At 31.6% G+C, this 24,882-nt stretch overlaps 1 protein-coding gene across 6 annotated transcripts; it reads right to left on the reverse strand.

Moving 5' to 3' along the window:
- Nucleotides 1-1,917: 1,917 nt before the first annotated feature.
- LOC127278930 (uncharacterized) lies at nucleotides 1,918-22,956 on the reverse strand. Of its 6 annotated transcripts, none has more exons than XM_051300884.1 (11): nucleotides 22,639-22,956; nucleotides 20,215-20,367; nucleotides 19,971-20,090; nucleotides 19,754-19,874; nucleotides 19,229-19,493; nucleotides 18,953-19,072; nucleotides 18,766-18,856; nucleotides 10,083-10,219; nucleotides 9,091-9,223; nucleotides 2,213-2,311; nucleotides 1,918-2,107 (listed from the first exon to the last, which is right to left on the reverse strand). In XM_051300884.1, the coding sequence occupies exons 2-11, from the start codon at nucleotides 20,362-20,364 to the stop codon at nucleotides 2,057-2,059; spliced, it is 1,287 nt and encodes a 428-aa protein (XP_051156841.1). In that variant the 5' UTR covers nucleotides 20,365-20,367; nucleotides 22,639-22,956; the 3' UTR covers nucleotides 1,918-2,056. The 6 variants fall into 6 exon arrangements, with proteins under 6 accessions (XP_051156841.1, XP_051156843.1, XP_051156844.1 ...); XM_051300886.1 differs by lacking the exon at nucleotides 22,639-22,956 and adding an exon at nucleotides 22,547-22,636; XM_051300887.1 differs by lacking the exon at nucleotides 2,213-2,311.
- Nucleotides 22,957-24,882: the final 1,926 nt, after the last annotated feature.

Raw genomic sequence — 24,882 nt, forward strand, 5'->3', positions numbered from 1 at the left:
GTGATTTTTAGAACTGAGTGTTTTTAATGTGTACTACACTGTGCGTTATATCCGAGAGTCTTCTACAAAGTCGATGAAAATTTGAGCGACTTATTTTTTCCGTGTACTTTGGACTCTATATATTCATCTATATTTGTTATATTTATACTTATATCTGCATTTTGAGAAACTAAATTGTTTGTGCCACTTACCGTTTTCTGTTGTTCTCTTAAGTCATCTCTTTTACCATCAGAATCATTCCAATCCTTCGAAGTTTCGAAAAATGGATTACTCTTTGTTTTCTCACTGACCAGAACAGGTATGGGGGAGTTTGAATTTTTTGATGTTTTATTTTCTGGTCCTCCTGTTGTTTGGATGTTGTCTCTTTTTGTATGTGATGAAAAATCAATTAGGTCTCCTTGGTTCGAACTGATATTTTCTTTCATCTCTTGATTTAATAGTTTATTGCGATAATCAAGAGTCACCTTTTCGTTGCTTGTAATTATTGGTTTTTTGTTTTATTCGAATTTCTTCCCTGTCTTCTGTTTTATTTTCAGAAGTCAAATTCTTAGTGATCAAACTATTATTCTCGTTTGAAGTAGCACTCTTTTTCTGAGTCTCTAGAATTTAAAAAGATGTTTTATCGAAAGTTTTGAGTTTTTCGAGAACGTTCATTTCCCTTTCAATCATTGCTAAACTCAGAACATCTTTTAACACCTTCACAGTTACTGGCTGAGACATATTTGTCAATTTACACTTTTCTCCAAGACTGTTCGTTGTAGATTTAATTTGTAACTCTATTGATTTCATGGATTTTTCCTCTTTGGTTGGTGGCATTTTCTCTGGATTCGGCGGTGTAAAATCAATCATGTCTTGCCATGGTGGCCAATTTCTCAATATAAGCTGCAATTCTTCTTTGGTCAAGTGTTGGTTAAATTTTACAATGACTGTTGAAGATATGGCAAATATTAATACATCGTTTTTTCATTTTAATATTTTTACTCTGTTAGGCTCATAAGGTTTGTGAGCACATCTGATTCTCCATTCTCTACAGAGAATTTCTCTGATTTTTTCCATATTAGATATCGTCTCTTGATTGCTCTCCATATCTTCTCATGAATCTCATCAAGTCTGCACCTCTCATTTTCTCCGCCGTATATTTTTGGTTTGACTCTTATAATATAAATGTATGATAAAAGACTGAATGAATGGAAAACTTTTTCTTCCTTGAGTATTATATTTTTTTTATTTAAGCCACGTTTTTCTCTTTATCTCTCTTTTCACATTTATAAATCACTTCGCGAAGTGGATAAGTGCGGGGCACATAACCTGTTAGTTTTTGGGTAGATATTAATTTTATTCAAGTTAATTTATTATAAGAAATACTTTATTATGATCTCAAACAAAACTCTCTCGTCGAGGTGCAAGACCGAACTAACTTCAACGCTCACAAAGCGTAGCGGTTGAACATGGTACTAATTTGAATCACGCTGAATGCATTTAACCAGAATACATTGAAATCACACATATATTCTGACAAATTTTTTTCAAATATTTATAAATTATTTAAACTTAATGTTATAATTAATGCAGTAGATAGTTGTATAATCATTATGTAATTTTAAAGTTTTTACATTAATTTTTATATCATTGGAATCGTTGAAATCTAAAAATTACAAATATAACATTTGAACGCATTTAAAAAGAATATTTTTTTAAATTTAAATAATTTTTTATTTTGCGTTAAAAAGTCATAAAACCTGAAGGACCCTCGAAAAGACCCTTTTCTATTGGAAGAAGGGAATATGTAAAAAAATAAATTGTATAGTGGGTAAAAGTAAATAAGCGATTTAAAAGAAAAAAAATTGTCCTGAGAATTTCAAATATTTAAAATTTTCATTGAAATTATCTATTAAATATTTAACAATTTATTGAATTTTATAATGCTGTTTTTATTTTATTTCATTAACATAATTACACTTTGTAAACGAAAGCAGATGCTTTTGTCTACTGTTACCTAGTATACCTACCGACACAAAAATTTGAAAATCAGATAAGAAATAAAATATTTTTTCTATTAATTTAATGAAGATAAAACACTTAAGTATGAAAATGATGTTTTTAGAAACTGAAAAAATAAAACGTAATTAATATATAATATATTTTCTATAACACTGTGCGTTAAAACCTCGACTTTTAAGCGCACATATGCGTAAAAAGAGGAGAAATATACTTTTAAGGCACATCTTCCCCCACCAGCAGTACTCATGAACAGCGTTACCAACTTTTGAAAACCAATAATTCCTAACGCCGCTTCCGCAATCACTGAACTCTATACATATATGTATAGAGTTACAAACTTTACAAGAGTCTCGCTTCCTTCATTTTAGCGCCCACGCTACAGAAATACCTAATATAATTCTATATACATATATAACTCTTCTATAAATTGTTTGCTTATCATATTAAACAAGTTGTAAATTCAGTTGTTAAATAAAGATTTTGCTTCCTCTTTACGATCTCCATATGTGTCCTGACGCGGTGAAAGGGACCTTACGGTTCCAAAGCAAATTTTACAGGAGAGGCGCTCGAAGTGTAGCACGAAAATAGACATTTGAGTAGTGGGGACGTACAACTGCAAATCAGCACCACTGCTCACCACTACAACGCTACACTCATATGTCTGTGAGCATGCTACCTTCGTGCATCTTCGGCTCTACCATATCTTGTACCTCCCTACTCTTTCTAAGCTCTGATGTAAACATTGCCCTGGGCCCGGCAAATGGATTCAGTTTATATTAAAGTTAATTGATTAATTTTTATTGACAAAATAATACGTAAATAACTTGAAATATCTTGTTCGGATTTGTCGGATTAATTAGATGAGGGCGAGCTGATTAAGAAGCATCTCCATTTTTAAAAGTAATTTTGTGGTTATAAAAGTTGGATTTTTGACAGAAGTGGGGACAGACATTGAATCTATGTGGCGCCAATTCTAGCTAGTGGCCGCTGCTGAACTAACTTACCCCAAATTACTCCACTTTAAATCTTTAATAAAATAATTTCCTCAGAATATTATTGCAAAAATAATATTCCTCTGTTATTCCTCCAAATGCCAACTCGAAATACTTTATCCTTTAAAGATGAGAAGAAATTTACGAAACCCCTTTTTGACAATGTTTAAACATTTTTTTAATAATTATTTATTAATTCTCTGAAAATCGTTGTTATCAAATAAAATTAATTTTTATTATTTATTTTATCAACAGAGAAATTTTCAATTTTTACTTTTCTTACAACAGTAAAAATAACATTACTTTTGCTGTATAAATAAGTTATATGTCTTGAATTTAAAATATAAATTATTATTATTATTATACATTATTAAAATAATGAAAATCTAATAAATTGTTTATTGCAATTTTACTGGCTTTAATATGAGATAAATCCATTTTCCGGGCCCAGCGCAATGTATACATCAGAGCTTAGAACTAGTGGGGAGAGACAAGAAATGGTAGAGCCGAAGATGCACGAAGGAAACACGTTCACCGATATACGAGGGTAGCGTCGTAGTGGTGAGCAGTGGTAGTGGTTTTGCAGTAGCCACGAGGCGCCCGAGAATACGCGGAAAAGTACTTATGTTTAAATCTATATAACACAATAAGTATTTGAAGGAGACAAATTTTAATTGTTGGAAATGAAAAAGCAACTCAAAAACTATCGATTAGTATAAAAAAATAAAAATCGATTTATTTAATCATAAGGTCCCTTTCACCGCGTCAGGACACATATGTCATTCTATCTGGAATGCTGTCTGCCATTGAAAGTCGCGAGCCGAGAGAGAGGTCTGATTCCTGTATTCCCCTCTTTGTCGGTACAGGTCCATTAGAAAATATTTAACAATATGTATACGTGAACATGACATAACTCTTAACAGTAAACTTTTGAAACGTATTGTACTACGCCTGCGTAGTTTAGCAAGAAAAGGAGAGGTATACAGGAATCAGCCCTCTCTCTCGGTTCGCGACTTTCAATGGCAGACAGCATTCCAGATATATAGAGTTCAGTGTCCGAAATCGACGCGTGCGTCAAATACATTCTGAAAGGGGCCTAATGCTGGTTCTACACTCACTTAAAACTGAACGAGCAGCTCGCTTTCCGCGACGCTTCACACATTTAACTATATCTATATATATAAAACGTAACGAAAGTGCGGACCGCTCTCGCAGTTTTAGGTGAGTATAGAATCAGCATAAGGCTGGTTCCAGAATGGGTCCAAACGCAACGCAGACGCAATGCAGCCCTATTTGCTTAGCATTATGATGCATCGCGTCTGCGTTGCGTTTGCCTCCATTGTGGAACCAGCCTTAGGCCCTCTCCAGAATGGAGCCAAACGCAACGCAGACGCGACGCATCCCCATTTGCTTAGGGCTGGTTCCACAATGGGCTCAACGCAAGGTAAACGCTGCGTTTACCTTGCGTCAAGCCCATTGTGGAACCAGCCTAGCATTGCGATGCGTCGCGTCCGCGTAGCGTTTGGCTCCATTCTGGAGGCCTTTCTCCAATATGTTCCTAAATGTTTGCGTTGCGTATCTAATGCGTTGGTTTGCAAGCGAAGTGACATCAAAGCATTGATACCAATCGCGAACAAAAAGTTTGGTTTATGTTCCTCTTATCCTTGTTTTCCAACTTTACAATTTTTAATGCAAATGTTTCTCGACGGCTTTTAATAATTTTAATTATTTAATATTTATAATTAAAAAATTCAGTGTCTTAAAGTCATAAACCAAACTTTTTGTTCGCGATTGGTATCAACACTTTGATGACGTCACTGCGCTTGCGAACCAACGCGTCAGTCACGCAACGCAAACATTTAGGAACATATTGGAGAAAGGTTTCGAAATTTTTTTTTCTAGTATTATACAAACTTGCAGCAAGCTTGCTTAACTACCTTGCCACAAGAAGACATTTTGTTGCTTGCACCAAACTTGCTACATGTTTGCACTGCAATCTTGCACGACAAAATTCCTGCAAGTTTGCTGCAAGTTTTTGTGCTGATTAGGAACCTTACATAATATACGTTTATTTATTTCATTCATTTTCTTCCTTATATGCTTATTTATAATAAATAATTATATTAAAAAAATTTAATAATAACATATAAAAATAAAACGAATAATATGATATATATCTTTTGAGTTGGTTTCTTTTGGTCAGGGTGCTTCGCCCCCCGAACCCCCTGCCTAATCAAATTCATATGTGGACTTGATAGTGGCTGTGGCAAGTCTAGGTGTTTCGTTTTTAACGCCAGTGTTATAGAATATAGGATGTGTAGCGTGGGCGCTATAGGAGAATCTCGGCTCGTGCGGCAAACTTTACAAGAGTCTCGCTTCCTTCATTTTAGCGCCCACGCTACAGAAATACCTAATATAATTCTATATACATATATAACTCTTCTATAAATTTTTTGCTTATCATATTAAACAAGTTGTAAATTCAGTTGTTCATTAAATAAAGATTTTGCTTCCTCTTTACGATTAGCAAAAAAATTTGCTTCTTCGTGGAGAAAGCATTAACATTGAAATAAACATACTAAAATAATATAATAATATAAACATTTGAGTACCTATACATTTGAGTTAAATTTAAAGAATTAATGGAAGTTAAAAAATCAAAAATTCACATTTTAACCGAAATTTCTAATTATATTAATGAAAAATAATATATAAAGGTTAGACCATTATATTTCGACCAAAGTCGTTGCGGCCTAATATTAAAAAAATTGATACTTGCAGTACTGATTCTTTATGATATGCAGAGAGCGAAATAAAAGGAATTATTAAAAAAATTTCTTTATTTTTCTCAAAATATGAGTTTAAAGTGAAGAAGGTTCGGAAAACTGTCACTTTTTTAGCAATTATACAATATATAAAAAACATATAATAATTGTTAAAAAGGTAAAAAAAATTATTGTTTCTTGTTTAGAATGAATTGATTTATTATTTTCTAATGATTAAATTAGTGAAAAAATTAAAATAATGGATAAAATATGTCTTTAAAGTTAGTCTGTCAAATAACCTAATTTTTCGATTTTTATCAGTTAATTACAATTAAGTGAAATTATTAAATTAAATTTGAACTTACCTAATATGAAGTAAAATGGATAGGACATTCAAATTATCTTGGCACTTTCTATATTTTCATACTAAATATAAAAGAATTATTGAGTTGAAAGTTCGCAATTTCTGCATTTTTGCGAACTTTGCAACTGAATATCTCCGTTAAAAAAAAATAAAAAAAATTTGCACTTGCACAGCAGCTAAATCGGATCGAAATCTACGCGCACCATAAATTCCGTTTTGGTCCCGAAACTATTTTAGGAGATATAGGCGATTAAAAATTGCACATTATTTTCAGGTTAAAACTGTAATTGCTTCTAACTTAAAGTTGGTCTACTCTCAGCGATCGCGTTCAATGTTTAGATTTTGAAATTGATATAACGGCGAAAATTAAAATATTTTTCAAAATTAGAAAATAATTCGCAGTGCAATCGATAATTAACTATAATAATCTGCTAATATTATTAATAAAGCTGAAAAAATAAATCTAAAAATTATGACAATTTAGTCACAACGCAAATTAAAATACTTTTCAAAATTATTTGTGATTTTTGTGAAATCTCTGTTAGATACAAATATTATAAATTAAAAAGAAAAAGTGATTCAAAAGACAATTATTCAATCTTGAATGTCAATCAATTATTCTTTAATAAATTATGAAAATAATTAACGAAAATGACCATTTAAGTAAGTTATATCAATTTCAAAATCTAAACATTGAATGCGATCGCGGAGAGTAGACTAACTTTAAGTTCCCAATGGGAAACTGCCACGAGTAACCATTGGCGTATTAATGGCCCAATGATGGGAGCCAATGAAAAAACCATTGGCACCCAATAATGGACCATTATTGGTAAAGTCATGGGCTGTCCACGCCGATGCCAATGATTGGCAACCATCATTGGCAAATTATTGGCAACCAATAATTAGCCAATATTAAAAATTTTAATAATAATTTAAAAAATCAATAATTTAAAAAAAAATTTATATTTTTATTATTTTTTAATAGTTATTATTATTATTATTATTTTATTTTTAATAATTAAATTAAAATAAAAAAATGGTCATCAAAGTATTAGTGAAACTATTTCTTCCAAAAAAGAGTTTGTCTCAAATCCAATTAATAGAAGAGACATCGGGCAGAAAAAAATTTCGACGAGAAAAAAATTTTAGATCACTGCTTATATACCAATCAAGTGGCATCTCAACTGCGAGAAACAGTGATGTTCGCCCTCCCTTTGCGGCGTTGAGTGAACTAAAGTCCAGAGCTGAGCCATCAGCGCAGCGCGGGAACATTTAAAAAATTTGATTTTATTAGATATTTTATTTTATAATAATTAACGAATTATTAAGTATGACATTATGTTATTAATAATTATTAATGACATTAATTATTTATTAAGTTAATTATTTGTCATATTTAAAATAAAATAAAATATCTAATAAAATCAAATTTTTCAAATGTTCCCGCGCTGCGCTGATGGCTCAGCTCTGGACTTTAGTTCACTCAACGCCGCAAAGGGAGGGCGAACATCACTGTTTCTCGCAGTTGAGATGCCACTTGATTGGTATATAAGCAGTGATCTAAAATTTTTTTCTCGTCGAAATTTTTTTCTGCCCGATGTCTCTCCTATTAATTGGATTTGAGACAAACTCTTTTTTGGAAGAAATAGTTTCACTAATACTTTGATGACCATTTTTTTATTTTAATTTAATTATTAAAAATAAAATAATAATAATAATAACTATTAAAAAATAATAAAAATATAAATTTTTTTTTAAATTATTGATTTTTTAAATTATTATTAAAATTTTTAATATTGGCTAATTATTGGTTGCCAATAATTTGCCAATGATGGTTGCCAATCATTGGCATCGGCGTGGACAGCCCATGACTTTACCAATAATGGTCCATTATTGGGTGCCATTATTGGAATTATATTGGCATCCCTGGCTCCCATTATTGGGCCATTAATACGCCAATGGTATTTTTCCCATTGGGTTAGAAGCAAGTACAGTTTTAACCTGAAAATAATGTGCAATTTTTAATCACCTATATCTCCTAAAATAGTTTCGGGACCAAAACGGAATTTATGTTGCGCGTAGATTTCGATCCGATTTAGCTTTATGAAAATTGCACTGAATTTAATGATAAATGTTGGAAATGTGGTCAGAAAAAAAAGAAGACATTAATCACTTTAAATTAAGAATTCTGATTAAGCGAAAAGCCAAAGAATGATTTTAAAGTATTGGCCATCTCTCCCGTACGCCTATGGCCATCTCCCTTGTATATTCCGGGAGAGATGGCTAAACGTGTTTTTTAAAAAATATTAATTTTAAGATTGTTTACATTTAAAAAATTTATCATTTCTATTATTATTGGTAAGTTCAATGTTTGATTAGCAATAAAAGTTAATACATAAATCACTTTCTTCTTATTTTTACAGGCCTTTAAAAAAAACTATGGCCAATTCCCCCGGACTTACCCTAAAACTATACTTCATATATACTGATCGATTTGTCTTGACGTAAGGAATACGATTTTATTATATATAACCTTAAATTTTTCTATTTAAAAATTTTTTCGATTAAAAAAAATTTTTTGGAAAAAAGACGATAACATTTTTTTTTTGAGGTATTTTTTAAAATCCTTTGGTCAGATTTGAGATATTATTATGATAAATGAGCCTACCAAATTTTATCTAAATCCATTGAAACCTGTTAAAGTTATCGTCTAAACAAAAAAGGGATCCATACACACACATACCCACACATGCATACATCCGGACAATTGATCAGGATCTCATATAACATGTTTCTATATAAAGAAAAATTTGTTTCCGACACTTTGAAAATTTTTATAAACGAAAGAACTACAAAGCTTCCTCCACGAGGAAGCAAAAGACAAACTTTTTTATGAAATGTAACGTACTGTTTCTTGTTGAAAATAGAGCCACTTGTTTTTATTTTACATATATACTGTATTACTTACTGAACTGTAGTTTTCCATTGAAATTGTATAAATTTTTCCAGCAGATATTTTACATTCGTGGGAGGTCCTTAATAGTATAAATAATAGAAGTTTCTGAGATTTAGTGCTCATCTCAGTCCAATTGCAATCATAACTAAAACAATTGATAGCAATGGGAGACATCCACAAAACAACGTTACCTATTTTAGAGGGGAGGGGGTCAAAAAGAATGAAAAATTGGTAAAACGTAGTTTATGGATGGCCCCTCACATATTTTACTAAAATCTTAAAAAAACATTTAATAAATTAGTTTTTCGATGCAGTTCCTTGACGGCGCGAATGCAGAATGCAAAGCAGAAAACCATGAGTGCAAAAGAGATGGAAAAATATCGCTATCCATTTCACTCTCATGATTTTCTACTTTGCATTCTGCATTCGCGCCGTCATTGGACTGAGGCCTAAAGGTAAAAGAAAAACAATCTTTCACTTTTTTAAAATTTTAGACAACGTTTCGGTCGTCTAGTTTGCCACCATCATCAGGTCACTTTAATAAAAAAATTTATTCAAATAAATACAACACAAATTACAACATTAAACAAAAAATAAATTTTTATCTAATTACAATCAATAAATAAAATCAAATAAATAAACAAAATACAACAAAAATATAAAATATTTAAATTTAAAAATCACAAACATATTAATGGAAGTGATTAGTCAAACTGACTGACTCGATGACAATTTTCGCATTATATACACGATACGGTCAATGACCAGCAATCGAAATATTATGAATTATAACCATTATTTTAATTTATTGAGCAAAGAAAAATAGGGGTTACTAAGAAACTGTACATCTTCCTTTTTGTTAATATCAAAATTATTGCATTTAATGTGAATCAGCTCAGAAATTAATCGTTTTTTAAGAAGTTTCATAATCTAAAATTTATTTGTCAAATTTGCATCGTCAAATAATATTAAATGTTATTTAACATTTTAGTAATATATCTTACCAATATTGAGAAACTTTAGAACTTTCATCTATTAACATTTGACCAGGAATGGAGTTATAAAACAAATGAACAATTTGTCCCAAAAAAAAAGTTCCAAATCTGATGAGAACTGTTGCATTATTTAAGTTCAAGACAATCTGAAAAACAGTTAATTTAAGGGGATCAACTATGTGAAAAAAAATGCAACTCGATTCAAGTAATAGATTTTACACAATTATGGTTATCGACTTGAGAAATATAATTTCAAGAAAAACAAATATAAAGTTTTCAATAAGAATAAAAAACTCATATTTTTACTATATGTGTCACTAAATGAGACAAGATAAAAATAGATTTATATCATGCGACGATTACGATAAAAAAGAATTAGAATATGAAAAGATTAACTAAGTAAATAAAAATAATTGGGAGTAAGCGGAAAGAATTGGTAATAAGTTAAGCTGAATTCAGTTTGGCGAAAAAACCGAATTGGAACGTTACGGTGAATTATTTTTTTTACCGTGAATTCTTTTCTCTTCGAACATTTAATTGACGTTTGTTTATTCGAGTTTGCATTATAAATGAATAGAATAAATGTTTCAAAGTGTAAAAGAAGGCGATTTGGAATAAGAAATATATAATTTTTTAAAAAGAAATAAAAGAGAAATATGACAGATTCACCGACAATTTTATCAAGTGTGTAGTGTTCATATGATAAATTTACCATATGAGTACCACTCTCATGGTAAAATTGTCGGAAAATCTCTTTTATTTCTTTTTAAAAAATTATATATTTGGGGCATTCTCTATAAGACGGACACCCCCCCATCGAACAGAATTGGTTTCATATTAAAAATTCTTTCTTTGCATGAAATTGTAGCTTAGGATGTGTAGTTTCATTTTCCGTCTGGTGATTTGTGCTTGGCACTATATAAAATCCAATATGGCGTTATAAATAAACAAAAACGCCAAAGAAAAATCTAGTAATTACTGTTGTAAATTCAAAAAAGAGTTAAAATATTTGAATGATCCATATTCCTAGCTTCTAGGGGTCGCTGATTACGAATCCAAAGTCAAATTTCAAAAATTCAAAATGGCGGATCCAATATGGTGGTCGAAAAAATTTATTTCATCAGATTTGTCTAAATCTTTTTAGTCAGGGGTTTTCGGGGTCGCTGATTACGAATCTGAACTCAGATTTCAAAAATTCAAAATGGCGGATCCAATATGGCGGACGATTTTTATAAAAATTGATTCAATTTGCTTCAAACTTGTTACTCGGGGGTTTTTGGGGTCGCTGATTACTAATCTGACATCAGTTTTTCAAAATTCAAAATGACGGATCCAAGATGGCGGACAACTATGTTAAAATCGCTTGGATTCGCTTGAAACTTGTTACTCGGGGGTTTTTGGGGACGCTGATTACGAATCTGACATCAGTTTTTCAAAATTCAAAATGACGGATCCAAGATGGCGGACAACTTTTTTAAAAATCGCTTGAATTCGCTTGAAACTTGTTACTCGGGGGTTTTTGGGGTCATTGATTGCGAATACGATGTCAGTTTTTAAAAATTTTAAATGATTGGTCACTTAAATTACGTCACACTATTTTCTACGATATTTGACCTCCCCTCTCTCAGTTTTAGTATACAATAGGTAATTTATATACAGACCTAGACGAGTTTACAAAATTTTATCAGACTTGCTTGAAACTTTGTTCTTATAAAATAAGAATCTTGTTTTAAAATGCGAAGATCGTTTTAAAAACATAATTACTTTGTTGTTTTTTTTCCTCCTTATGTTTAGTTCAAATCAACTGTCGTACCGTTCATAGCATTAGAAAATCTGTTGATTAAAAGGCGATTTCCAGAGAGAATTTGAAAGGAATGGTTTTTTAGAATCTCAGGAACGGGTAATGCTTCTTGAAATCTCTTGTTAAGTTTTCTTCTCATTTTGTCATGTTTAACTTGACTAAAGTAGAAAACCTTAATTGTTTTGAAATGATTTTTCGCCCATTTGGCAAGAACATCGTGTTTTAAAATTGCATCTTTAGGTTTTGCCTTAATACTTACTCGATACGCTTCTCTTTTAAATGTAGCACCTAGACCGTCGTAACTACTTTTTCCATGTGCTGTAGCACAATAATGCCACTCTGCTTCGATATCAAAGTCTTTTTTGTGATTAATAACGTTTGAAATTTGGTAACGGTTCTTAAAATGTTATTTCGCACCATCAGTGACGTAAATGATTTTTTTTATTTTACCAACATTTTTTTTTATTTCCGGAATCAAGAAGTTTTGGACAGTGTAGACAGCAGTGGTATCGGGTTTCAAACTGTTGGATAGGAAAACACAAGTTTTGTGTACTATTTTCGAATCTTCTTTGTAATAATAAATTGTGGGAAACACGGTGCTTTGGTCATTATTAAAATGGAAAGCCTGTGATGCATCTTGTACTGCAAACTTATAGTTTTCTGAAAAATCAAACATAACTAAAACTTCTCCATCACCAAGATTTTTCTTTGTGTCGGCAATGAAGCTTGTTTGCTATTTTGCTATAAAAGAGTGCGGTTTAAGAACTTGCAGTTTGTCGCACAATTCATCGACAAAGTCGTTCACATTGAGCTTAGTTGTTTGTAAGGTTGATCTATTAGTACCTGTCCACGAACTATATTCTACCTCAAACACATTTTCTTCATTTAACAATTTCAACAGTTTTGAAGCGAACTCTTCAATCGAAGGACACTTTTTACATTCGTTCAAATGGCATTCAGCACTAAAATTTCACACATTATTTCTTTTAAACAATCTTTGTAATCGTAGAGTGAATTATTCGTTAGCTTTGATAAGTCAATAGCATCCAACATTAATTTGCAATTTTGGTGAATTGTGCAGACGCAAACGCTATGAGTTCCATTAGCACCGGGTAGAATACAATGCTTTGGTTTTAACTTGGCAAACGTACTAAAACCAATGTCAATTAACGGATTTTCTTTCTTAAATAAATCATACAATTCTTGTAAATCCAACAACATCAGACGTTTTTGCACTTGAGTTCGTTCCCCGACAAGAACTACAGATATTTTATCCTTTTGTCCTGGCACCATTCTGCTGTTAGAATCGTCATTGTAAAACTCTATAACTTTCTCAACAGTAGATGTTGGCAATTTGTTTCGAGTTTCGGCAGTTGTTTCGGCTTGTACACCTCGTGAACGCTTTAGAGCTTTTGCTTCTCTAACTAATCTTCGTGATGCATTGAACTCTTTAGCGATTTTACTAATACTCCAACTATCAGGCAGTACTGTTAAAATTCTGACTTTTAAAGGATCATTTCTTTTCAAATTTGAGTACTTTTCTTTCAACCCTGTAAGCAATTCTTCCAATTCAATTTCCCTAGCGGATTTTGAGTTATCATTGTGTACGCTGGAAGGCAAGTTTTCTTCCTGCGACATGCTCTGATCATTTTCCGAATCATTATTATCTGCGTTAAGATTCTCGCCAGACAATGAATCTAATTGTGCTTTTTTCTACAGTCAAGACAAATCTTAGCGTTTATTGGTAAATGAGGAAACTTCAATTTCATCTGATTTGACAATGGCCGCAAAACTTTGCCTATATGACCCTTCTGGCCAATTACCCTGAAAGGATTAATACATCGAACTGAACGAACAACGTCAGACATCGTAAATGAAATTTAAAAAAAAAACAAAAAAAGAAAAGCAAAAAAAAAGTATTTGAAAATATCCTTAAAAAGATTTTATGTATATGAAAATTTTATTATAAATGTATCACTCGCCTTAAAATAAAAATAAGGAAATTTCGTAAAACTTCAAATTTATTTTTGAAAAATAGTTCTGAAAAGAACTGATTACTGAGAAAAGTATAATAATACCTTACCTTAAAAATGAACACGAAAAATTTGAATTATTTCTAGATAAACAGATCGTTCTGCTTCAATACTATGAGACGCAATTTGCTATGGGTTTTTTTTGGCAAAAACGACAACAAGGAATAATTGGGGAAAAAGGAATTTCGGACCCTCCGAGAAGTTTCCGCAATTAAGAATGGGGAAAAAAAGGAAATGAGAAACTTCGGACCATTTGAAAGTTTCCAAAGTTTTTCGGAGGACAGGAAAAGAGAGGAAAAGAATTTTCGGGCCCTCCGCGAGTTCCCAAAAATTCGAAGGAATGGAGAAAGAGGTAGAATAGGAAGAGTAAGGGATTAAAAAGGAGATAAGATTTAAAAGGCGAAGAATAAGCGAAAAAATGGGTTCACTTTATTTTTAAATAAAAACTGGAGAAAAGACTGTTTTCGTATCTGGCTGGTGTCTGGAAACGGAGTGTCCGAGGCGAACAGCGTTGGACGGAGGCTCGCTCGGTACCTATGGTGGAGAGCGCTGAGTCGCGGGACTCTGCTGCGCGCTGATTGGCTTACGCGGTCGTACGTGCCGATCGATATTTCCTTATATGGGCATATATCGGTTTGGCGATGCAAAATCCCCACTTTGGGTTATTAATAGATTTCCCGGAATTTGGAAGCCGTTAACGGCAACGAACGTTTTGTCGCGCAACAAGCAAAAAATATTTAGAATAAAATGTATGCCGGTAAATATCAAATATCCGGTATCAAATTCAATAGTAGGCCTAGTCAATAGTGAAAGAATTGATTGAAAGCAAAGCTTCGACACCCAGCGGACGTTAAGTTAACTAAAGTGAAGTGAACGTAAAACGCGCGAGTTTTTAAAAATGAATTATGATTTTTACACGAGGAACTGAAAAATAAGAGTAATTGAATGAAGAAAATGTTAATATTAGCATTTAGATAATATTTAATTCTAGTTCATTCAAAAACAATTTCTTTGTAACTAAACATTCGTAGTATCATCATAAACAAACATATAAACTTTTGAAAGTAAAAAAAAATTTAAAGGTTTTTGAATGGTGGCAGAATATTGTCTCTTCAGGTGGCTGACTGTCCTGTTGTTATTTGTTTTTTAATAATTTTTTTAACAAATAAGAAATTCTTTTGTAAACGTGATTGGATCAAAAGTTTCGTTATACTTGTAAAAAATAATTCCACTTGGGAAAAATTCAATAAAAATCTTAATTGCATTTTTTCTACAGTGTTATTTAAAAAGTATCTTAAGTGGCCAAATACTGTATACTTTACCTTATAAATTTCATTATTTATTATTTTTAAATATATTACATATAATATATTAATTAAATTTTTCATCACTTTTTTTTCGTCACATTTTTCGACTGAAACAATAAAAATAAAATGAAATATCAGCTCTATATGGATATATACGTAATGAGCGACCACAAAAACTACCGAGTAACAAGTTTCAAGCGAAACATTTATTCTATTCATTTATAATGCAAATTCCAATAAACAAACGTCAATTCAAATGTTCAAGAGAAAAGAATTCTCGGTAAGAAAAAAATAATTCACCGTAACGTTTCAATACGGTTTTTTCGCCAAACCGAATTCAGCTTAAGTTACCACCAATTCTTTTCGCTTACTCCCACCCTATTGAAAAAAACACGTATAATTATACGTATAATAATACGTATAATTATACGTATAATTGTACGTATAATTATACGTATAATTGTACGTATAATTATACGTATAATTATACGTATTATTATACGTATAATTATACGTATTATTATACGTACAATTATACGTATAATAAGACATACGAATTTGAAACAAGAATTATACGTATAATTATACGTATAATAATACGTATAATTAATTATACGTATAATAATACGTATAATTATACGTATAATTATAATTCTATTAAAAATAGAAGAATAGAATAGATTAATTAGTAGCAAAATTGCGCTGAAAATTTTTAGAAATTTTAAAATGCAAATTAAATTTCACGAAAAAAAATATCGTCGAATGTCAATTCAAGCAGTCACCCATCCAAGTACTAACCGCGTCCAACGTTGCTTAACTTCTGTGATCTGATGAGAACTTGTTCCTTCGCCTTGGTGTTTCCGCTGTCTTGTCTTGATTAATAACTTTGTCGTATAAGTATCACTAAAAGTGAGGTTAGGTGCGATACAATACTTATACGACAAAGTTATTAATCAAGACAAGACAGCGGAAACACCAAGGCGAAGGAACAAGTTCTCATCAGATCACAGAAGTTAAGCAACGTTGGACGCGGTTAGTACTTGGATGGGTGACTGCTTGAATTGACATTCGACGATATTTTTTTTCGTGAAATTTAATTTGCATTTTAAAATTTCTAAAAATTTTCAGCAATACAATCTTACACTGCAGCTTACGGTAGATAGGACATTTGCAGCTCACCTTAACCTCACCTGAAGTTTACGCTGTAAGCCAACGAATCTTAGGTTTAAACTAAAGGAAAGCTTACAGCAAGATATTGTGCTGTGTGGGTTAGTTCAAATAAGGATTGGATTAAATAAAATTTCGATCAAATCAAATAAGAATTCCCACGTAGCACGGAATATTGCTTGAATGTCAAGGTGATATCAAGCGAGAATATTCTTGTGACATTTAGGCGATATCATAATGTCCGCTTCATGGGGACATTCCACGGTGATATTCCTGTGATATTCATATGATGCTGAGGGAATATTCCTGTGAAATCCATGTAATATTAAGGGGATATTCCTGTGATATTGGGCGGAATATTCCTGTGATATTGAGGGAATATTCCTCTGATACTGAGGGAATATCCCTGTGATATTGAGAGAATATTCCTGTTATTTATAAAATTTGTTTTAAAAAATTTAATTTAATTTTTAAAATTTTTTGTTTTGAATATTTAAATAAAAAAATAAATAAATGGAAAAACAATAGAAAAATTTTTTTAGAATTTTTTAAATTATCTCATCAATATTACTGGAATATTCCCTTAATATCAGAGGAATATTCCCTCAATATCACAGGAATATTCCGCTCAATATCACAGGTATATCCCCTCAATATTACATGAATTTCCCTGGAATATTCCCGCAGTATCATACGAATATCACCGTGGAATGTCCCCATGAAGCGGACATTATGATATCGCCTGAATGTCACAGGACTATTCCCACTTGATATCACCGTGACATTCAACCAATATTCCGTGCTACTTGGGTTAGGTCAAGTGGAAATTTATACCATTCGAGAATTGGGATATAATTAAGACAAATTAAAATTATGTCAAAAGTTTACTTTACAAAAGAATTAGGATAGATAAGGGTGATTTCTGATAATACATAGGTTAAATAAGATATCAGTGATTGTCACTGGCATGGGAAATGTAGGTAGACATAAGTCACTTTTGGGGTTAAAAACTTATGGGGAACTTTGCTATTGATCTTCTAAAACTTACCCGAGGAGAAACTTAAATAGGGAAATCGTAAGGGCCTTGTAATATTTCCCTATTACTTGTATGATTCTGATGTGGAAAAATGCGGATTTCTGATTAGGCCCAGAGGTTTTTTGTGACGCTTGATTTTTTACAAAAATGATTCATAGTACCCAATAGTGAGAACCCTACAAGAACCCTACGACCGTCTTTCGATTACTTTCAACTTACTATCATTTTTATTGAATGATAATTTAAGGTTATATTATTTATTATAAATAGTAGAAAATTTGGACCAGTATCATTTTAACACGAAACATACAATTAAGATTTTTATATTGTGCTACCAGGAATATTGTTATTTTGTGCATGTGCTGAAATCAAATAGTTAGTCTAAGGCCCTTTCCAGAATGGAGCTAAACGCAACGCAAACGCGAAGCATCCCCATTTGCTTAGCATTGCGATGCGTCGCGTTTGCGTTGCGTTTAGCTCCATTCTGGAAAGGGCCTAATAATTAATAAATTACTTTAGTGAGGTTCACAACGTTTCTAATCAACGATTTAGAAGAACAAATATTTTTCTATTTTAATGTTTACATATTTTTGCATAAAAACTATTTTACTTAATTTTTCGATCAATAATTTGTAAAAGAGAAAATTATAAACAAAATATTTTATTGTTTTTGTCAAGAAAATATTTAAAATCTCACCTTAATGTTTTTTTGATATGTACTCTTTTTTATTTATAAAATTATGACTGTCATATATATTTATTAAGGAACAAAAATAACATTATAAGGGTAGGCCTTAAAAAAAGTAGCAGCAAATAGAATAATATGATTAATTAAAATCAATTTTTGTCGGGAAAACATCTTCGGTTTGTTTTTGTTTAGTAATATAACCTGAAATTATAATTAATCAAAAATTGAAAGTTAAATAAAAGTTAAATTGAAAGTTCTCAAAGGGCAATCGTAGGGTTCTTGTTATTCTTCTCACTATTAACCATTAAAACTAATTTTTGAGAAAAACAAGCGTCACCAAAAACGTCAGGACCTAACCAGAATTCTGCATTTTTCCCTATCAGAAACTTACTAAATTTTAGTTTTCGATAAGGAAACTTAGGGAAATTTCTCCACGGGTAATATGATCCAAGTTAGAACTATACAGTTCGTTTTCTTACGGGAAGCGACTTACTCAACTACCTGCAGCATAAAATTGGTAGACAAATTTCACCTAGGTGCTTTAGCCGTATGTTATTTATTTTATACAGAAATGTAAATTAAAATTTAATATTTATATTATAATTTGTCATTATCAATTTTTCTTATATAAGTAGAAAAAATGTGGAACCTTTAACCTACCTGTACTCCTTGAAAAGTTATCATTACCATGTTAATACCAAAGATGATTAAGAACATATTAGAAAAGCTGAGCTCTATGTTCTCTGTAAATCTGTGTTTAAAAATGCATAAAGTAAGAAAATTATTTTAAAACAATTATTTTATCATTCTTTTTAAGGGTACAGTGACATGGAACAGAAATACTAACTCAAGTATACCATTATATAGTTGAATACATCTGACCATTCTTTGGTTGATCTTGTTCTCCTCAATGATATCAGAGTTATTAACTTTGTAGTTTTTGTCTATAACGTTTGCCAGTCTGTATCTATGAAAATACATTTTCCTACTTATTTAGCGTATGGTATCCTTAATTTAGAATTGCAATTGGGAAACTTTAAGTTCGACTTTTTTGCAACCCTATTACCATAAACGTATATATATATAATATTGTTCTTAGTAATCGGAAAAAATTATAGCTTACCCTAAAAGTTGAAACATTCCGCAAGCATGTTGCACAGTAGTAAGAACGATAAAGTCTATTCCTATTATATTTGTTAATATTATAAATGCAGAAATCATTACATGGAGATATATTAAATAATAGTAGTCGTCGTTTTCGATAAAAACGTAGTTAACATGAAAAGCAGCAATTTTTGCTCTTGACTCATTAAGAGGTAAAATAAGGTTAAGCACTTGTGGTAGCAATGGACTCATCACATAAATGAATAAACTTATGTAAGAGTAAACTAAAAATAATATAACGTGAATAGTATTCGTACATGCCTATATTGTTTATATATTCAACATGAAAAATAACTTCATAGAGAAATTATCATTGTTAGAAATATATTAATGTAAAAAAATTAAATTATTTACAAACAAAAATTAATCAACTAAAAAGGAATCGATTTTTTAAAGATTCACAGTGACTTAACGATTCAAACTACTTTACATTATTTCTTTTAATACGTTGATAGTTATGATAGATTAAAATTAATTAAGCTACTTGCAAAAAGAGTTATTAAGTATTTTCCTCTCTGGGCTGATCTTTCTACAATTTCCATCTCAGTTTCGCAATTTTCGACTGACTGCCATTCAAGTTTCATGGTATCAGTTAGAGATTTTATCTAAAGAAAGTTATTTGTAGATACATCTGGACATTTGTATTTTATGTCCTACCTTCACAGCTATTAAAATCATCAAAGAAAAAAAGTAATACATACCTTTGTAATGTTTAAGCTGTAACATATAGCATAACAAAAGCTAAGAAATGCTGAAAATAGTGGAGGAATACAGTCAGAAAAAGTAGCATAATCATGTCTTACATCATACAAAGCTATTAACTAAAAAAACATCAAAATGAGAATTATATCTGTATGAATGTAATGGTTGTGATATCCATTTTTCCGTGTACAAAAAATAACAAAAAGCAATAAGAAACTATATTATTTGAACTTGAATACTTACGCCTGGCACAAAAATTAATATACATATTCCTTGACTAACTATACGATAAATTATTCTTTCCTTGGGTAATTGATAGGGCCATTGTCCAGTGCAAGTTAAAAAATATTTTATAATATTTAAATAGGGATCAATTCTACTAGACTTGTTCATGTTCTGTAAACAATTAAAAAAATATATATTATTATTATTTGTCTGGGGTCCACCACTACTATTCTACAATCGGAAATAATGGTCATATTCTATGCCCTGGAATATTTCAGACATAAGAACATCTATATTATTTCGTACAGCAAAGCAGTTATTTATGCCTTGAAACATTGTCTAACTACATCACAGTTGGTTGAAAAGTATCATACATCACTCAACAGACTAGCTGAGTTGGTGTCTCTGATAAATGTCTTGCCTTGCATTTAATTTTCCTTATCATCCAGAAGATTAAGGATGTGAACCGAGAAGAGCGGAACAAGAAAAGAAAGCGTATCCATGTGAAGTGGCTTTTGCGCGCAGTCATAGAGTCGTAGAAATGAAGAAAAAGCTTCGGTAGTCCGGAAAGGACTGACGCCGAGACGAAGAAGAGAAAGCAGGAGAAGACACTTTTTGTTAAAAAGATTGCGAAGGTGATGGTAGTACCGAATTCTAACCATACCAGTAAGAAAAAAGCGACGAATGGATCTGCAATGGTGATAACTCTCTAAATCTGAATAAGTGAAATTTCACTTAGAATGTTTCAAAAGTCTTCCACGTAGAAAAATAAGTGTATATGCACTTAAAAATAAGTGATTTTCACTCAAAAATAAGTAAAGTTTCACTTATTTTTCTACGTGGAAGACTTTTGAAACATTCTAAGTGGAATTTCACTTATTCAGATTTAGAGAGCTGAGTCGCAACAGGAGCAACGTATGCCGACAAACTATGGGCAAACTTTGGAGGAATGTGAATCCGGATGTTAGTCACACGCAGGTCGTGGCCCACATAGCACGTAAGCTTGCAGCAACCTTGCCGCGCAATATTGCCAACCTTGCATGGTAAGTTTGCCGCATGCTTCAAATGTCCCACCTAACCCAAGCTTGCATGGTAATCTTGCCGAAAGATTGCAGTGTAAGGTTACTGCAAGATTGCACAGTAAGATTGCTCCGTAAGCTTGCACGGTAAGCTTGTCGCAAGGTTGGTGCAAGGTTGCCAAATAACCTTGCCATCAGCACAGAAGGTTGCAGCAAGCTTGCCATGCAAGTTTGCTCGGCAACCATGCGACAAGCTTACTGAGCAATCTTGCGATAATCTTACTGTGCAATCTTGCAGTAACCTTACACTGCAATCTTTCGGCTAGGTCACCATGCAAGCTTGGGTTAGGTGGGACATTTGAAGCTTGCGGCAAACTTGCCATGCAAGGTTGGCAATATTTCGCCGCAAGCTTGCCGAAAGGTTGCTGCAAGCTTATGTGCTATCTGCGGGGTGTAAGACCTACAAAAAAGGAGATCTCCTTATTAAAATGCGAGGAGACTCCAATAAGGAGGCATCCACAGCTGAGGTTACCACAGCGGTTGGAAGCATGGAGAAGGTGCAGACCGTGGATCGACATGTCACACTACAGAAACGCGACCTGGATTGCCTTACCCAGGAAGAAGAGGTCCAACAGGCGTTACCAGAAGTGCTCCAGAAGTCAGGAAAGTGACGGTCATGGGACCCAACCGACGAAGAATGAAGTTCGTGGTTGTAGTTACCGACCCAGAGGAGTCGGACAGGCTGGAGAAATTGGGACGCATAACGATTGAATGTAACGAACAAAGAAAATTAAGAACGTCATTTTGAACCTACGGAAACTAAACTTGTTGGGACAGGAAAACTGCTGCAAATCGAAGTGCCAAAAATTTTTTAAAAAACCCTCTTTTGCGAGGATTGGCTGTATTTGCAAAAGCTTATAAATATTTGTTAACTAATAAAATCGAAAATATAAACGATAAAATAAATATGAAAAATAAATTGGTTTCCAAAAACAACGATAATTTATTGTCAATTAATATTATATAATTTCTAATGTCAATGTTATATTAAAATTAATTAAAAAAACTCTTAGGATTTCAAGCAAGATACATAATGGTACAATTTTAAGGCGCTTGTATACCTCACCGATCCTGAGTATACTTCCGTCCTGTACCATTGGAGTAAAAGAGACACAATTATCTTTTGTCTCTTTTACTCCAATGCTGCACGACGATAGAATACTCGGGATCGGTGAGGTATACAAGCGCCTTTAGTAATTTTTAAGACAACCAAAGACGTTAAGTTTGACTTTCACTTTGAATACCCCTATATAAGTATAATTATTACTCACTCATAATTTTTTTTATATTTTAGATGACGTATTTTCCTTAATACTGTCTTCGTTACTTCTGCATTATAAAAATTACTAAACTAGATAATTACCTTATTTTAATAATAATTTGCTGATATTTTTATAGGTATATTATAGGTAAGTGTAATTAATATAAAATATTAAAAATATTGTTGATTTGTATCGAAAAAGTAAAATGACTATTACGTTTAAAACTCTACTATCATTCGTAAAAGTAGCTTTGTATTTAGATTTAAATCATAATATGATAATAAAGTCATTGCCAATCACACTGACAAATAATTTAAATACACAATTTAGTTGTTTGCAGTTTAGATTATTAAAATTGAAATTTATAATGCATGTTTTAATTAACGTTTGCTTTTTCTAGATATGGTTATTCGTTGTATGCTGTGAATGAAATAAAAGGTAAATTCGCCCTTTGGAAAATAAGATTATTGATTTTGTAGAAACATTTAATGATATGCCAAGAACTATTAAATATTACTTTCATTTACAATGAATTTTGAATCCGTGGATGACATATAAAATTAAGGCATAATGGTCTGCCAAGAACTATAGAATATTAAACTCAATTACAATGAATTTCAAGTCAGTAGGTGTCTCATACATGCATTGAACGTGTCATTTAACCATGAAGTATTCATCGACCATTACGTCTATTATCTTAGTACTTACTTCCACGATATAAACATTTTCTCTTATAGTGTTGATTGCTACTGAAGGGGAATAGCTTATTTCTCATTGAAAGATAAGAATACGTGGGATGTTTTGCCCGTACAATGTACAAATGTACATTGATCAGCTGATTTAATACTGCAAAGAGGAAAGAAATATTGCAAAATTAAACATTACAGGGACATCTTTATTTTGCCTAATTAACAGTTTTACGAAATTACTATACATCATTTACACCCTAAACTATAGGAAATTTAATAAATATTGAAAATCATTATTTTCCTTAATACGATGAACAGTTTTAGAAAAACACTACTTATACATCTTTTGCTAGAAGGCTCTGGGTCCAAGCAAAAGTGTGCCACACATTTTTTGTTGGCAACTTCCAGTTTAAGACTTATGTGTCATTCTTAAAATATTATCTCAAAATTTTTAAAAATCCAACATTATACCAAAAATATTCAGACTTTGATCGTGTGTAGATAAGTAGCTGTAAATCTGTTGATATAATAAATAATTTTAATGTTCAAAATTTTTCCAACAATCCAAAATTTATTTTATTCTAGCTCAAAACCCGTTTGTCGAATCAAAAAGTGCGCCATTCATTTTTTGTTCACTTCCGGGTTAAGGCGCCAGTATAATGGAACGAGACTCGGTCAAAGTTTGGCAAGTTTTTTGGTCGTCAAGCTAATGCTTCATTCCATTTTAAAAAAGCAAAATAAAATTTTGATTTGAAATATGAAAAAATATATAAAAAGAATTTTTTTTAATTATGTAAACAAAAACCTTTATCATGCATTGTTGAACTAAAACTTTTTGCAAATTGTATTAGCATTTCTAGTTTAATAAAAATAATCGTTAAAAAAACACGAAAGCAAAAAAATCTATTTATTAAAAATTGCTATTTCTTATAATTTGACTTTTTATTTAAAAATTAACTAATACAATTATTTATATTTTTTTACACAAAAATCAGACTTTCTGACTCAATTATCTTGTAATGTATTCATCTTGGCATAATAACCCCAGAGACTTTTTTCTTCAAAATTTTATCAGCTACAACTTTGCTTTTAAACATTATTCTCTATCTCTTTACGTTTTTAAGATTATAATGAAAAAAGCATTTATTTTTACATTCTCATCACATGAGAAGGTATTATAACACCGGCACACAAAAAAAAAAAATTTCGAGTGCGAAGACCGCCACATGGTAGGTTCTCTTCCTTAAGATGTATCTAAAGAGAAAATCCTAGTCCGACCTCGAGTTGGTTCTTGTTTCATTTTTACAGGCCTGGTGGGGGGGTGTAGTTTGAGAAATTAACATATATGGGAATTTAATTTCTTTTATCAACTGAAAGTGAATGTTTGCTTATTCTAACTGTGGATTTTGATTCAGTGGCACTAATTACATGAAAATTTAATAAATACACAAATTTAAAAATGGCGGATCCAATATGGCGGACCTAAAATGGTGGATTTTTTGAAAAATTTGCTTGGATTTCCTTGAAACTTGTTACTAGGGGGTTTTTGGGGTCGCTGATTACGAATTTGATGTTAGTTTTTCAAAATTCAAAATGGCGGATCTAATATGGCGGACCTAAAATGGTGGATTTTTGAAAAATTTGTTTGGATTTCCT

This window comes from Leptopilina boulardi, unplaced genomic scaffold (genome assembly GCF_019393585.1).
Source record: "Leptopilina boulardi isolate dan_hultmark-lab unplaced genomic scaffold, ZJU_Lbou_2.1 LbouV2_213, whole genome shotgun sequence".
Taxonomy (NCBI): Eukaryota; Metazoa; Arthropoda; class Insecta; order Hymenoptera; family Figitidae; genus Leptopilina; species Leptopilina boulardi.

Bases quoted from the DNA above. Each gene is read 5' to 3' on its own strand.
- LOC127278930 (XM_051300884.1), bottom strand. From the start codon at position 20,364: ATGAACAAGTCTAGTAGAATTGATCCCTATTTAAATATTATAAAATAT. The intron at 19,494-19,753 runs GTAGCTTAATTA...TATTATTTTTAG, and splicing joins CTTAATAACTCTTTTTGCAA to TTTACTCTTACATAAGTTTA. The intron at 2,312-9,090 runs GTAAGTAATACA...ATATATGTATAG, and splicing joins CAATGGAAAACTACAGTTCA to AGTTCAGTGATTGCGGAAGC.